Source organism: Bombus terrestris, chromosome 16, assembly GCF_910591885.1.
Source record: "Bombus terrestris chromosome 16, iyBomTerr1.2, whole genome shotgun sequence".
NCBI lineage: Eukaryota > Metazoa > Arthropoda > Insecta > Hymenoptera > Apidae > Bombus > Bombus terrestris.
In genome coordinates, this window is record NC_063284.1 from 5072683 (window position 1) to 5090052 (window position 17370).

At 32.2% G+C, this 17370-nt stretch overlaps 1 protein-coding gene across 13 annotated transcripts; it reads left to right on the top strand.

The window, feature by feature from the left end:
* Positions 1-1357: 1357 nt before the first annotated feature.
* On the top strand, positions 1358-17349 carry LOC100647123 (A-kinase anchor protein 9). 13 transcript variants are annotated; one of them, XM_012317632.3, is made up of 21 exons: positions 1358-1492; positions 1881-1952; positions 2887-2977; positions 4402-4523; positions 4592-4849; positions 4920-5093; positions 5163-7772; positions 8279-8419; positions 8563-8849; positions 8918-9612; positions 9687-9814; positions 10263-10319; positions 10904-11071; positions 11479-11547; positions 11803-12117; positions 12181-14518; positions 14589-15574; positions 15649-15924; positions 16016-16192; positions 16260-16639; positions 16697-17349. In XM_012317632.3, the coding sequence occupies exons 4-21, from the start codon at positions 4458-4460 to the stop codon at positions 16803-16805; spliced, it is 9234 nt and encodes a 3077-aa protein (XP_012173022.2). In that variant the 5' UTR covers positions 1358-1492; positions 1881-1952; positions 2887-2977; positions 4402-4457; the 3' UTR covers positions 16806-17349. The 13 variants fall into 13 exon arrangements, with proteins under 13 accessions (XP_012173022.2, XP_020723023.2, XP_012173026.2 ...); XM_020867364.2 differs by having other exon boundaries at positions 11482-11547; XM_012317636.3 differs by having other exon boundaries at positions 10266-10319.
* The last annotated feature ends 21 nt before the right edge of the window (positions 17350-17370 follow it).

Consider the following 17370-nt stretch of genomic DNA (forward strand, 5'->3'; position numbering starts at 1 on the left):
AATATAACTTTATTCAATTAGGTATTGTCCGTCTTTTTCGATAACCTTTTGCCATCTTTCAGGCAGTGTCATAATTCCATGTTCATAAAACTTCTGATTTTTGTCAGCAAAAAACTGAATTAAATGTGATTTTACATCATCAGCGTCATTAAAAATTTTACCATTTAAGGAGTTCTGCATGGAACGAAATAAATGGTAATCCGAAGGCGTAAGATCAGGGCTATATGGTGGATGTGATAACACATCCCAACCTAGTTCCAATAATTTTTGGTGAGTGACCAAAGACGTGTGGGATTTTGAATTATCATGCTGGAAAACAACACCCTTATGATCTGCCAATTCTGGCCGCTTTTCTTGAAGTGCATCGCTCAGTTTGGCGAGTTGTGGAACGTACGCGTTTGAATTAATCATTCTTGGTAAAAGTTCAAAGTACAGAATTCCTTTATAATCCCACCAAACTGACAGCATAATCTTTTTTTGGTGAATCTCAGCTTTTGGTGTCGTCTGTGCTGTATAAGCTATCCACTTTTCGTCGCCAATAATCAGTCGTTTCAGAAATGAATCAATTTCGTTTCGTTTCAGAAGCGAATCGCAGATGCTAATGCGTTGCTTCAAATGAAATTCGTCAAGCTGGTGAGGGACCCATAAATCGATTCTCTTGACATAGCCAAGCTGTTTTATTCTTTTTTGAATGCATGTATGCGATACATTGAGCTTCTCTGCAATCTCACGCGTTGTACTATAACGATCTGAATCGATAATGGCCATGATATGGGTCTCGTCAACTTCAACTGGACGACCAGACCGTTGAGCATTTTTCACTGAAAAATCACCAGAACGAAATTTGGCAAACCAATTTTGACACTGTCTTTCTTTCAAGGCTACATTCCCATATAGGGCACATAACTTCTTGTGTGCTTGCGATGCGTTTTTGCCTTTCCGGAAATAATACAATAAAATATGTCTGAAATGCGTGTCTTGTTCTTCCATTTTTAAATTGGGATAAAAACGAAACTGAACTAATTGATACAATTTTTTTTATTAAATTAAAGGTGGAAGTCCAAAGAATAAGAAAACAATATAGGTTAGGTGCATTGAACACGTTGACAAAACAAAAGAATGTGCTAAGACCACCTATTGATAAAATCCGCAATCACTTAGTTGCCATTAATAAATAGTATCTTTACAATTTCTTAAGTTGGCAATATCTACATGTGTCTAATTAAATAAATTCAAAACATATATATTATAACTTATGTATTATTCTAAAAAGCTAAACACTTTTTGTTTATTCTATGACTATAATTCTTTTTGCTTCAAAAATTCAAGTGAAAATAAGCCAAAATGATTTTTAGAACCAAACTAATTTACTATTGGTTCTTCTTGCGCGCGAAATAATCCTGCGCACTGAGATGCGCACTGGAAATGTAACGGTTGACCGTGGTTGAGTCGTTGCTCGTTGCACGATACGTATCATTATTAAAACTTACTGGTAATATATTATTATAGTTTAATTTACTTTTCATTTTAATTTAAAAAGTTTGATATACTCCAATAATGTTCCTCCATATACATATTATATGATATAGTATATATTTCATAATTTTCTCTATGTATTTGAAGAGTATAGATGTAAAGGGAATTATTAATTTATTTATATGTAATTTATAGATTAATTCATTGATTGTGTACAGTTTAACGAAATGAACAAAAATAAAATTAAATGAAAAGTAACAATTTGATATTATAAACTTTGTACTTCTCATTTACATAGCTGTACTCTTAATGATGGATAATGAACAATGTTATTATAATCAATTATATTCATGAATATATGTACATATATTATAAGTATGTTGATAAAAATATGTATTTCTCAGGTAATTAAAGCCATCATGGACTGGTTCTGCTGTTTCAACAAATAAGGACGAATAGCATTGCATATTATAAAAGTAATTTTATTTTATCTATTTTATTCTATATATTTTTGAATACATAATGAGTATACATGAATTTAAGATTTGAAATATTCTATTTACAAAACACATAAAGTCTTCTATTAATGGAGAAATATGTATATAGATATTTTCAAATACTTCTTCAAAATTCTGTCAATTTGTAAACTAAAACGTTTAAAATTAGGAAAAGAATTCAACAAGTACTGTAGTTATAGTATACTTGGTTCAAAGCCAACTAACGTTAACTAAAAAAACATTACAAAAGATATTCAAATGCTCATGGATCAGCAATGTTTACATTGAACATTCAGGATGAACATTTTGTTCAACAAATTCAGTAGATTGAAAAAATAAGATATACGATAATTCACTCAATATTTCTTCATAACATTGATGAAAAAACTATTTAGAAAATCACAATAGTAATTTGAGATAGATATATATTAAAGTTTTTACAAATATATCTAAAATTATTTGTAAATTAAAGAACAGACTTCAGACTTACTTTTTCACAATTTATATTAATTTGTTACAGATACTAAACGTAATAAATTACTTGTTAATTTAATAAAGATATGGTTCATCAACCCATTCATTAATCAAATATTTTGTAGAATTATTTTTTCCTAATTTATGCTAATTTTTTTATAAATATTAAAAACAAAATTAGATTTTCATATTTATAGATTAATAATTCTGAATGTGTTGGAATGATTGAAATTATTAAGTTAATTGTTATCTATATAAAACAGATCAATATTTATATGCAATAAATTTATAAGAAAGGTTTCTTTATTAATTAGAATATATATTTTTTAATTTCTTTTTACATTATGATAAAAGTTACTATTATTAGTCATAAAATTTTGAATTATAAATCAACAGACATTAATAAAATCTAATAAATACATAATTATATATATTACAGAGCTGTCCATGGAATTCTTACAAACTACATTAACACATTTATAATTGATAATTTGTGGGAAAGATCAACTACTGGGAGAGAAAGAAATCAAGTAAGACATTGGGCAGTTGCATATGAAATGGCTAATATTTTACAAAAATAATATTGTTTTATGATGGCCAAGATGTATTCAATCTATTACATCATATTCTAATTAATTCTACTTTTAATAAATCAAAAGTTTTATTAATGATTCATCTGCAATACCTAACTATTTGTTAACTATTGTTATGTTATTAACTGTTTTTTGAACTGTATTTTATATATTTATATATTTTATGTTTTTGTGTAGTTATATATTATATAATTAATATAATATTGTATAATTGTTATATAATTAGGTATTTGTATGCGACTGATTGTTGTCGCGAAGATTCTATAGATTAATATTTAATAAGTAGAAGCTGGCGCCTAAAAGTTTTTATATGAATCTGATATGATCATGAATTCTAATGAACATTGACTACCAAGAGATGAACCATCCATTAAAACCGTATGGCTTTTCAGCTTGTTATGCAAGTACTTATAATATAATAATACAACAAAACTAGCAAAACATTTAAAAAGAAAGAGAAAAATAAAAGAAAATAAAACAAAAAGGAACTAAAAAAAGAAGAAAGCGGTAAAAAGAAAATAAAACGAAAAAAGACGTAACCGTGGAAAAAAAACACAAGCGAACACTTCGAACGCGTTGGGAAAATTGTTATCTGTAAGTCTTGAATCGTGTTAGCGCGAAAAATCAAACATGTGCAAAACGCTTGCAGATAAAAACATTTGACTTATCCCGCCACCCACGTGTATCTGTTTACAGCCAGTGACTTCACACATTGGACGAATGGATACAAGCTAATATGGCGTCAAATTAACGTGTAAAATACGCTAAAAATTCTTGGTTTTATATACGTATAACTTTTGAACCAATTGATTTTTAAGCTTAAAACTTATATTTTTGGATTCTATTTATCGAATATTATCAGAATATATAAAAAAAGTCAATAATTTTTGGTTTCTCAAAGTAAATTTCAACCGACAACTCAATGTAGTGTCTACAAAAAGTATTTGAACATACCCTTATTTTTCAATAAAATATTTTTTTATCATATTTTACATTTTATTCCGATAGTATCAAATTTTGGTAGACGTAAATATACTATTAAATGATACAAAATTTAATATACCTGAATCTAATTAATATGTAAATGCAAAAATAAATACTTTTAGAGGTGTAGAAATGCTTTTTGTAGCTATTATAATTCAGCTAAATATGGTGGAGGAATGTAATCCGATATAATATGGATTTTGAACACCATAAAGTTCATATTGATGTAGGGCACAAAAGATCATAGTATATTATTTGATATTTTGAGATTTGTTTAATATAGTAAACATGGAACATAAATAAGACATCTAAAAAGCTAAAGTTGAAAAATTATATGGAAATTTAAATTTTTATATAATATACAATTGTGGTTTCAGCTGGAGAGATATAAGGTAGAAAGAATTACTAGAGCTCAAGGTTCGAGCATAGTCAAATGGATGAAATATCCGATGAGGAATCTTTCCGTAATGACAAATCTATGGAACATAGAAAATCTGATGTAAGAATAGGGATTTAAATCTATTTTGTTGTTTGTGAACATCAAAGCACTAATTCCATTGATTATAGCCACATGAAGGAGTTTCTTCAAAAGATGTAACACAAAGCAGTGTCAGTATGAGCGAAGGAGAAGCAGATGGGGATTTAGAAGGTCTTGCAGGAAGGGTGGTTCAATTGGAAGAGTTGTTACAAGGGAAAGAAGCCATAGTCGAAGCTTTAAATGCAGAAATTGATCATTTGAGAGCAGAGACCTCATCTCCAAACTCTTCTCAAAGCCAGAGTAGTAGTATACACACCAGAGATGTCATGTCTTTGTATCATACAAAAGTATGTAAAATCTTTTTTTTTTGTTGACATAGTATATATAGATAGTCATATGTTATTTTCAATCAAATAGCTACAAGAGTTTGAAAAAGCAGTGAATCAAAGAGATAACCTAATAGAAGATCTAATGTGGTCTCTGCAGCATGCTCTGTCTGTAAGAGATAATCTTGCTAGTCAATTAAACTCCATAAATGCTATGGAGATACCTTGTAAAGATAGTGATAAAAATAAGTGCTTGGAAGAAAAGGTAAGAAAATTATATTTTTTATGACCACAAAATAAAGAGATTTTTTATTAGAAAATTGATGGTTTCTAGATTGATACTTTAGAAAAGACTGTAAGCGATCAAAGGTCAATAATACAAAAATTAAATAGCCAGGTGACCCAAAATCAAGAATATGTACAGACACTGGAAATGGAGAAAGAAACTCGAACAGCTGAGATTAACGATTATAAGTTGCAAATTAATAATTTGAATGAACAAATTCGTCTAAATGCTGCTGACAAAAATTTAAACATTGCCGAGACTTTAGAGCAACAGAAACAGTATGAAGTGCGTGTAGATAAGATAAAACAAGATATGCAACATATATTAAAAAAATTTACAACTGAGATGAATATAAATACTGCACGTCATCAACAGGAATTAAAAGAGCAAGCTGCAAAGTATGAGAAAGAGGTAGTGAATATTCAAAAAGAATATGAAGAACATCTAAAGCAATTGAAAGAAGAAAATAAGACTATGGCTGATCGCTTGAACAAGGAACTGCCAGATCTGGAGACTCGACATGCCAAAGAACTCTCCATATTTCAAACGCAGTTGGCTCACTATAAGAAAACTGTGGAAACTCTGAAACTCGAAATAATGAATCGTTCTGAATCCCAGCAAACTGCTCAAGCTGAATTGAACGAACATAAATCAAAGTTTAATGAGTTTAGAGTGCAGGCAGAAAAAGTTACACGCATTCAAAATCTAGATCATCAAAAGGAAAAAGAGATGCTACATGAACAGATTAAGTTGCATAAACTTCAGTTGGAGGAAGTCACTTCGAAGTACATAGCAGCGACTGCGGTACTGGAATCGAAGGAAAGCATTGAACGTTCCTTGGAACAAGCCTTAACAAATGCTGCTGTGTTGAAAGAAGAGAACGAAAGTCTAAAATTTCAGCTCGATGACCTGTCGTCGAGATACTCGACAGCGCAGTCGTTGATAGAAAATAGTCAATCTCATGAAAGAACTTTAAGCAACAAAATCTATGATTTAGAGAAATCATTGTCCAGACTTAGTGGTATAAACGTGAGTACTCTAAGCGAGTTGAATGAAACTACGTATCAGACTTTTGATGAAGTGGCGATTCAATATCAGTTGACAAAACAAAAACTTGAGGAAAAAGCAGAATTCGAGAAACTTTTAATTTGTAAGATTGAGGGTCTTGAAGAGAATGTTCGTAAGTCAAAAGAAGAGTTGGAACAAGCAAATCTTACCAAGAAATCATATGAGAAACAGCTTAAGGATATGAAGAATGTGTGCGACAAATACAAATCTGAGCTGAGTTCCTTGAAAAAGAACAGTTTGGATAGCCAGAGTACCCTGCCATTAGCAGAAGAAAGCAAATCATCTAGTCAGAGTATGAAAGATACCATCAGTGATTTGTTGCATAAAACTGAAGAGGATCAACAGGAAATCAAGAAGCTTAAGATGACCCTTGAGCTGAAAGAAACAGAACTTGCAGAATCCATAAAAAAAATATATGATCTAGCAGACACGTTGAAGAAATCTGAGGAAGAGCGTGAACAGTTGAAGACTGGACTAGCCACAGCATGGGCACAATGTGCAGAGGTAGAGGAAAAATTGAATCAAACGTTAGCTTTAAGTGATAATAAACTTGATGTTTCATTGTCATCATCCAGTTATAACAGTGCCTTAATGAAACAATTTAAGCTGGATACGATTGTTAATAATTCTGTAGATACAACACACGATAAAAGCATAGATATAAATAGAACTCTTGATGAAAAAACCGAAGATCCTAATAGTAGTAACAGAACAGCATCGCTACAAGAAAAATTAATGCTTGTACTGGGAGAAAATAAACGGTTGCTGAAAGAAGTAGAACGTTTAATGAGTCAACAGGCAGACTATGAAGAAATAAAAAACAAAATGGATCATTACATTAATCTTTCAGAAAATCTTACTATAGAAAAGGAACATAAGAATGAAGAAAATAAAATTTTGAAGAAGAAATTAGAGAATATGCATTCACTACAAGATTCTGTAAATCAATTAACATTAGAGAAGGAGACTTTACGTAAAGAAATTGAAGCACTGATTCATGTTCATGACGAGCAGATAAACGCTATAAAAACTGAAACTACATCCGAAATTAGAAAAATACAATCATTAATGTTGAGCACAAAAGAAGGCACAACAGAGTTAAACGATCTCAAAACTGAACTGGAAATGCGACACGCAAAGGAAATGGAAGAACTGCGTACGTATTTTGAACAAAAATGTTTGCTGATGGAAAAACAATATTCTGAGGAAATATTTAGTCAGCAGTCAAAAAAGATGTCAGACAATGATAGTGAAATTGCTGACATAACTGAAGGCTTATATTTCGGAGGTGCTGGCGATTGTTTGAACGTTTCGAATATCTCTGAGCATAGTTCAAGACTTGGTTCTCCAATAAAGGATGAGCAATCTAAGCATACCAGCCAAAATTTTAATAGTTATAAGTCTGAACTAGAGTATGAAATAAATATCAAAACTTTGCAACAAGAATTGCAAAACAAAATAATAGAGTTGCAGGAAGCGAAATTGCAATGTGAGAAATCTTTAGAAGAACAGAAAAATATGTATGAAAGACAACTATACAATAATAAAGACAAAGAAAGATGCGAGTTATTGAAAAATATGGCGAATCAGGTAAGATAACTTGATAACTTATTTGTGTATTTAATGCATTTCGTTTATCTTACTTTTTGTGTTAAATGTTGAATATCTTTTTGTGCAATATAATCGCTTCTTCTTCTTCTTCTTCAAGAATATATGTTACATGCTAATAAAAATTGATTTCTTTCATTCACTTTGCTATGTACATTAGATTGCACTTTTTAAATTTGGTATGTTTTACTTTAATCTTTCAATAATATGTTTTTTATGTTATTCTTTTCTATAATTCTATTTATTTTCGACGAAACGCATGATTCTTTAATTTATTTAAATGAAGCCTGTATTTTTCTAATAATTTTGTTCTTGTCAAAAAACCATTGTTTAGTTCTGAAAGCATTTTTAGAATAGTTTCCAATTAATAAAGGTCACAGATTATAAATTGTAAAGCAAAGTCGTTAGCTCGAACTGAGTACAATTATGATGTATTGTTTCTCTCGTAACTAACATGCTATTGTGTGACCACATATGTATGCATGCAGCATTGTCAAACAGAATGGGATGCGGGTGCGTTGGAAAACGGTGAATTAACGCAACTACGAGCGGCCTACAACCATCAATTGGAAGAACAGATCGCACTAGCTAAGTTGGATATTGTCAATGCGCTCCAAGAACAAATTCAGGTAGCTTTAGATTTAGCCACACCAATTTATACGCTAATATCCTGCAAAAAATTGATTCGAACATATCCAAAACAAATTTAGTTTCCTATTGATATATTCACTTTCAATTTATCACTTTCATATCATTGTAATTTAATCAATAGGCACTTTTGACGGTCGAGTCGGATGTAGAAGACAATTGGCCAGCAGAATTGTTGGAATTACGAGACAAACTGACTGGTAATGCAAAGAAGGAGATGCAACTACTTAAAGAAACCCATACTGAGGAAATGCAACGTTTAAAAGAAGAGCATTCTCGAACTGTAGCTAGAATGATCGATCGTCATCAGGAAGAACTTAATAAAATTAAGTCAGAATGTGTTCAGAATTATGGTGAAAAAGGAGATCTTGATAAAGGCGTAGTAACAGATAATCAAATTCTTGAAGAAAGGTATTTACAATTCGAGAGAATTAAAAATCGTCATTATTTTTTATTTATAAAAATTTTGTGTTAAACAGGAATACCTTAAGTAAAACGTGTGTAACACTTAAAACGTTGATTGAAGAACTGATAAAGTATTTTAGTATTTGTGAAGAAGAAGTTAATAATACTTTTATTACCAAAGTTGTTAAGAGTCAATTATCCGATAGCGTCACTAATGAAAAAACCATGCAAATTGATAAAACTGATGGATTGAAATTCAACGAATCAAGAGAGAACCAGGAGACTAGCTTATTGAACTCTTCCAAAATGAAGATACAAAGGATCCACTTTGCTCCAAAAACTACCGAGATAGTTTCTATAATAAATAGCAATGCCGAAACTTTACCAACTATTCTAGAAGAAGATGAGTGCATAACAGAAAAATTAAAGCAAGAATTGAACAACTGCATACGTCGCTTGAAATCTGAAAGCGCTGAAATTCTTAGCACTTCTTTATCCACAAGAGAACGGAGACATAGCTCGCCTTTGAAAGATACTCTTTGGTTAAATAAAATGAATGAAGAACTGAATTCGAAACTTCATCATACTGAAGCTCTAGTCATCGGCTATCAAGAAGAGATCGGTCATCTGAAAATGACCATTTTAGATCTTCAAAGGAAGCTAATTAATGCAGAGAATAAAAAAGAAACAATCACAGAAGGTTATGGGGAAAATTATGACTTAGGTACTGATATTACTTTGCAAGATTTCTCACAATTGCAAGAAAAAGGTATAAATTCTTTTTAGGTATGAACATTGAACTTTTCAGGTGGATATCTTTTGAAATTATGTTTTATTTTTCAGTGAGACATGTATTATCAAATGGAGGAGGAGATTGCACAGAATTATTACAACTAATAGATGAACAATCTAGACTGACTGAAAAATTGATGGAAGAGGCAAAAAGGGAAAAGGAAGATTTGCAGCAACAGGTAAACTGCAACTTCTTCTTATGAAGGATGCACCGATTGCATGCATTTTCATTATATAGAGTTGGTATGCTACATACAAAACAGTTGTGGTGTATTGCATATTGAAGACGAGTTTTGTATTTGGTAGTCCATTATTTTATCTGTATCTACGAGCTTAGTTGTTCATACATTGCACAAGACATTCTTTTTTTGTTTTTGAACTCATAATGAACAGTCTCATTATCCATGCATCAATATTTAACTTTTAATAGATTCGATTATCATTTGACAAGTATTTGAATCGATAGACGATCTCGTGTTCAGAAATCGACAGAAAAAAATTTACGATAAAAACGTATGAAATAAAAGAGAAAGAAAAGAAAGAAAAAAGATAAACGACCGGTAAAAATGTATAGCTCCGTGATGCAGCTTTTTAGAAAGATTGATTGGCGTTCTGTTATCTTGCCAGCAGGTGCCTTTAGAACCTACTCCTACCCCATACATTCACAGGGTTTGCCGCCGAAAGGTAAATTATAGAATTACTAATACTATTATAAAAAGCTGTTCCGTAAGTTAACTTTAACCGCAAACCGAGCAATATTTAACAATAAATTGACAAGAACGCTATGGACTCTCTCAATTCTGATGAAATGGTTTATCACAAGAATCTACTAAATTTCATGCCATCATTAAAAATAATAATTTCCTAATGATTAATCAAGGCATGTGTTACATTATAAGTATGTTTATTGCTATTAATCTCTTGTATGTATGCTATTAATATTGTGAATTAACTCTTCCTTATCCTCCCTGGTTGCGTTATTAATTTAATAACAAAGAATACGTTTGAAGAAAGTTGATGAGCATTTTTTATGAGTATTTCAGAACACTTTATTTTTGTTGCTATTTATTTTGCATAAAGGCATTTGTTTCTAGTTTTATTTTTGATTGCGATTGATTAAATGTGTGTTGATATAAATAATATTAAAGTTTATAACTCACATAGCTGTTGAAGTGTACATTTTATTGATTATTTTTATTCAAGTTTTTTACTTTCTGCTTTTTAAGTGTTCAATTTTATTGATATTAATTGAAAGAAAATATGTGTAGATTGAGGCAGCAGATAAGCAATTAAAAGCAACTCGCAGATTTCTGGATGAGCAAGCAAGCGAAAGGGAAGCTGAGAGAGATGAAGCAGCGAAACAAGTATATGTTCTGCAGGAACAGCTTAAAGAACGTGAACGAGAAAAGGAGCGAGATCAACGCATAACATCTGAAGTAAGTCCTTAGGCATTATATTGATACTATTTAACAATTCAATAATTTGATATAAACAATTTACAATTCTAATTGAAATATTCATTCGCACCCAAAACATCTGCTTTTTTTGATACTTTACATGGTGCGGACTAAATAATACATTTTAATCAAGTTCAGAAATTTCTTAAAATGATTATTTCTATTTGTCTTGGATTGGGATTTTTTAATGATCTTTACTGATCTCATATAAATTGATCAAACTAATAGATAACTTTTGGGATATCATAATTGAGTTCATTTTTATGGTCAGCTATATTGTCAGCTATATTATGAAGTAATTAGGCAGCTTATAACACGCATTATCACTAACCTATTAACACGAGTTTTCCTGCACTCTGGTTTTGGTTTCTGTTTGTCGCACAAAGCAGTCTACACTATCACCCGAAGCAACGTCAGACGTCCCTGTGCTTCAAGCATCTGACATCGGTGCAGTTGTGAGTGGTCATTTACTTATAAGAATTAATACATTTAATAATATTTCAGATCCAGGCTCTACTAAGTACAAAGTATACATTTCATTTTAATAAAATTTAAGATGTTATGCATGTAACTTTTATTTTGTCACTTTGACAAATATTTTTTGTGTGCTTTACATATTGGTGATGCATTCCAGCAGTTAGTTTATGGTTGTGGTAATGGAATAAACTTAGCAATTACGAAGTTTCATTAAAAGGTCGAATACAATGTAGGTGGAGGTTCTAGAGTCTCAGATGAGAGAGATGTCCTCTCTTATGTCTGACACAGAGGCCAGAAAATCTGAAACCGAGAGTGAACTGAAAGCAGCTATCGACAAGATTTGGGTACTTAGAGAAATCATCACAGACTTGGAACAACAACTACAGATCAAAACCGAGAAGGAAGAATCTCTTCAATTACAAATCAATCAATTAGAAACTGTGATTGCTGCGCAGACTAAGAACCAGCATGAGTTGGTCCAAGAACTGGATGCTGTTAAGATGGGTAGTGAAAGCAAGCAACTAAATGAACATATTATTCACTTACAGGTAAATTTTAGTGAAATAGTTAACTTTGTTAGAACATACATTTTTAAAAATACGATTTTGTAGGAGGAATTAAGAAAACACAAGTTAAGTTCTGAACAATTCAATGTGAATTCTGCGGCATTGAAGCAAATGAAAACAGAACTTCGTGATATGCAGAATCAGTTAACTAAAAGAATTAGAGAACTGGAATCTGCGCACATGTGCAGTTCCAATTTGAGTTTGAGTCAACCAAGCGAAGATGTCTCTATCAGAGAGCAATTAGATGCCTCGCGGTGCCCTACTCCCGATGATCCTACTGCACCTCCAATGTTACCTCTCGACCAGTTACTTAAACTTAAGGAGAAAATGTTGAAACATGCCAGAGCTGAGGAAGTAGCACTAAAAAGAATCAAAGATTTAGAATTACAAGTTACTGCTTTCAAAAATCAGAACGAGGAATTACAAGCGGAACAGGAAATTCTTCAGCAAACCACTTCTGAGCAGTTGTTTCAAATAGAAGCAATGCGTGGTAGACTGGAGCAACACAAGCAAAGCGCTCCATTTGCTCAGAGACAGGCTACGTCACGTTTAGAACTACAACTTCATGAAGCTAATGCCAAGTTTCAATCTTTAGAACGAACCATTGCTGACAAAGATTTAGAATTAAAGGACATGAAGAATCAATTGGATAGAATTAATCAATTATTACAAGAGAAGGAAGCAGAGATTACAAATGTGGTGCAAGTAGAAAGTGCTACTATTCAGAAGTTGAAAGAGCACGTAGAAATTATTGAAGAAGAGAAAAAGATTCTCCAGGCGAAAGTTGGTGTTCAAGAGCATGCACAGCTAGAATTACCGAGACTAATAGACAGTATGTTAGCAGACAAGAATGAAGAGATAGATCACCTGAAGGAACAATTATCCAAAAAAGAAAAGCAGCTTGAGATATATTCTTCATTGAATCTGGACGAAACACAATTAAGAGAGTTGGTACGACAGACAGAGGCAAAGAATAGTGCACGTACATTGAGCGATATTCTATCAATTCACTCGGAATGCGAAGAGACTACGGAAGCCATTAGAGGAGCCAATACGACACAAAACTTACCTAACGTATCTGCTTTCAAAGTTCCTACTTCACCTGTTCTAAAAAGTATAGATAATTCAACTGTACCTTTAATGGACAGCACTAAGATAATTCAAGTTCCTCTTCTAGACCTTGGTTCTCAAAGTCTATCAGCAAATTCCAGTCAACAGTCTAGAATCTTAGACTTGTTGCACAGTGGCCTGGAGTCGAAATCTTCCACGTCGGAAAACAATAATTCTAACGACAGAACTGACCATGCTACCCAGTCAATAAAACAGTGTATTCAAACGCAAGAATTACCACAAAGAGAACGTGCTGATGAGAGAAGTGACAACAGTAGTAGTAATAGATCTTATGTTCCTTCAATGAAATACACTCAGACGTCCATCAATGAGACATTGAAAGAAGTGGAGAACTTGGAAATTCAATTACAGGCAGTGAGAGAGGAATTAGATATGAAATCAGCAATTTTGGCTAAAAGAGAAGATGATTTAATAGCTCTGCAGAAACTTTACGACGAGTTGCAAGTGGAATTTAAAAATGTTGTGGAGACACTATCCAGAGATAAGTGTTTCTATCAGAATCAATATGAATTGTCACGAGTATCAGAGAATAAAATAAAAAAAGATCTTCAGGAAATAGAAAATATTTTAAAATTGAGTAATGAAGAAATGCAGGACCACAAAAATAAGATACAAATGAACGAAAAAATTATAATAGAATTGAATTTAGAGAATAATAAGTTAAAAAAGGATATTGAAGAGAAGGAACAAGAATTAGGACAGACACGGGAATATACTATTCTCCTCCAGGAACAGACAAAAGAGTTACAGAAATTCAGAGATGCAATTCTCGAAAAAGATATCACTATCGAAACTATCCAAACCCGCAATATTGAGATCGAAAATGAAAATAAACAGTTGTACGAATTCAAAACAAAGTACCAGTCTACCAAACAAGAATTATTAGAATGTCAGAATGAAATTCAAAGGTTGACAGAAGGTCTAAACAACAGGGATCAGGTCATTAGAAGATTGGAAGAAATGGCCAGACGCACCAGCTTCTCAGGAACATCTTCACCTTCTAACGAAAAGGATCAAGAAATCCATCATCTGCAGGAATACTTAAAAGAGAAAGATAAAGTGATTAGACAAATGAGTGACGATAGCAAAAGTCTGCACAAGGCTTTGGAAGCTATACAGAATAAGATGAAGGAATCTGGAAATGTTGTGGAATTGAGAAAGAAGTTGAAGGATGAAAGAAAGATAAATGCTGAACTGAGGAACATGGTGGATAATCTAAACAAAGATCTGTCTGATCTAAAGTTACCTGCACGTAAGTATTTCTTTATATAAATTAAAAATGTAGTTTTATTACAATAATTATTTATTCTATAAATTTGCAGAACGATTGCAAGATGATACCGACATCGAAGACATGGTGCAAAGAGAGCTAAATTTATCAGCACACTTAGATAGAAAGATTATGAGCGCCATAGAAAACGATGACGAGGATAAGAAAAAGACAGAAAGACAAACTCCTTATCAGGACTTCCAAGAAGCAAAATATATAGAACTAAAATTAAAACTGAGTCAAGCTAATAAAATCAATGAAGAATTGAGAAAGCTGAAAGATGATTTGGAGATAGAAACAGAAATGCTCAAGTGCCAGATAACAGAATACGAAGGTCGAATTTTCCAACTAAAGTCAGATTTAACAGAGAAATCAAAGAAAGTAGCGAAATTAGATGAAGAATTATCTTCAGAGAAGAATTTGATGAGAAATTTAAAGATTCAGATTGAAAAGGAGCATAGGGCAATGCAAGTTGGTTGTTCAGAATTAATAGAGACCCTCCAGAGTAAGTTGAAGAATTCTTTGGACAATGAGGTGAAGCTTAAAAATGAATTGTCCTTGTTACGAGATGAGCATAAGAATTTAGAGATTCAACTGAGTTTGATGAAAGACCATGTACAATCCCAAAAAGTCAATGACTTATCAAAATTAACAGATTTAGAAGCTGAGAGGAAGAAATATCTGTCATTAATGGAAAGCTTTGAAAAAGAAGGAAGGGAAAACACAGAGCTGAAAGACACTTTGAGGAAATTACAGATGGAGAAGAATCATTTTGAGAAGCAACTAGAAGTGGAAGTGGAGAAAAATGAGAACTTAACAAGTAATCTGGTTTTGATAAAAGGGACTAATGATCACTTGCAAACTGATCTCAGGCGTACCAAAGAAGAACTAAAAGCGAAACAAGAAGAAGGCGAATGGTTACAGAAGAGGATTAAAACCATGTCTGATGCGGAGACTAAGAGACAAGAACAAAAGATCAGTGAACATAGTGAGCTCAAGGCTTTGAGGAGAGAAATCAATAATGCTAGAGATGTGATAGTTAGTATAAGAATATATTAATTTATAACGACTAGTTTTTGTGATTTTTTTTCACGTGATTAATTTTTCAATAGATGGATTTGGAGGCTGACATGAAACAGTCAAAGAGAGAATTAACGGAATCTCTAGAACGGGAGATGAAGCTAGCTGAGACTTTTAAAGAAAGGGAAAATGATCTACTTAAAAAGTTATCGGCCGTCAAAGATGAGGAGAAGAACTCTAGGGATGTGATTGCTGAGTTACAACAAGAAGTAAAAGCATGTACAAGGAGAGAATTGGAGCTCACAAAGGAACTGAAGAGCAGATTTACAAACGAGGATATGCCTACAAAATTCATGCAAAAGATAAATGTAATGAACTTAATATTTCCTAACTTCTAGTAATAAACTCCTAATTATCTTATGAATTGTTGTATCTTATAACTGATATTATGGTTTATAGGATCTCAGTGAAGTTAATGAAAAATACATGACAGAAAAGGCTGTACTTCAAGAGAAGTTGATAAAATCAAGGGAAGAGAAGGAACAATTGAACCAACGAATTAAATTACTCGAAGATCAAATCAAACGAAACAAGGGATCTCAAGTTTCAAATGCTAAAATCCCAGAAATAGAAAAGGTAATTTCTATCTTTCTTCCATATATTCATTTTGTGCTCAATGATACGATAATATTTTTTTTTACAGTTGCAACATCTTTATGGAAAATTTCTGCGAGCGGATAGCAGACGCAAGGCTCTAACATATCAGAAACGATACTTGTTAACTGTATTTGGTAGCTATCAATTTTCTGAAGAAAATACTCTATGTTTACTTGCCCAATTGACCAGAGACCAACGATCCTACGCTGTGGTAGGCCGTAACAAGAAATCGCCAAAAGTTCGATTTAGGAGTGCGGCGCTTGTTTTGATTAGTATCCATAGAATGAAGTGGTTAATCGTGAGATGGAATATTGGCAAACGAATTGGTGTGAAAACTCTATTATGGAACGTAGATCAGTCTTTCCTACCGATTCAAAAAGCCGCCATGAACCATTCGCCTCCTGTTCGAGATAAGACTACCTCAAAGTAAGTGAAGAATTATTAGAAAATGAACATTTTAACTATCTGAAATTGGATTTTTAGTGGAGATGGTGGTTTCAACACGTTTGAACAGTATTGCCAACGACTGAAGAATATTCAGCAGAGATTGGGTATAGCAGAGGCTGGGAATCTTCAGATTATTCCAGAATAGTATTACGTTTTGTACCTAAGTTCTATAAGTGTCGTAAACAGTGATTTAACTATCACGTCACTGTTTTTTGAATGCGGTCATTATTGTGTGATCCGCATGGAATTGCTGTTTTCGATTGTTTGGCCAATCGAAAACGTTCGAAACTGGGCATTTTTATCGGAAAACATGTTGTTGCAAAAATTTGAGCTTCTTTCAGCTGTATTTTTTCTACAAATTGTATATAGAATTGTAGCATAGAAAATACGATATGTCGAACACGTGTTAAATTTCCACACCAATTATTAGAGGATGGTATATTATGCGTGCTATAATTTCAATACTATCCATATTCGTAATATTTTTAAGAAATTGAACAAGATGACGTCATACTAGTGCTTATATATTGTGTTTTACCAAAGTTACTGATAGAAATATTGCTCTTAAGCGTATTGTTATTATAAGAATACAAACCTGTGCCTTGTACATTGTAATAAGTGTTCTATTATTTATTTGTTGATGATCTGTACGTTTTTATATTGTGAATAAAAAATAGAATACCTTTTTATCAGATCGTGATTCGTTGATA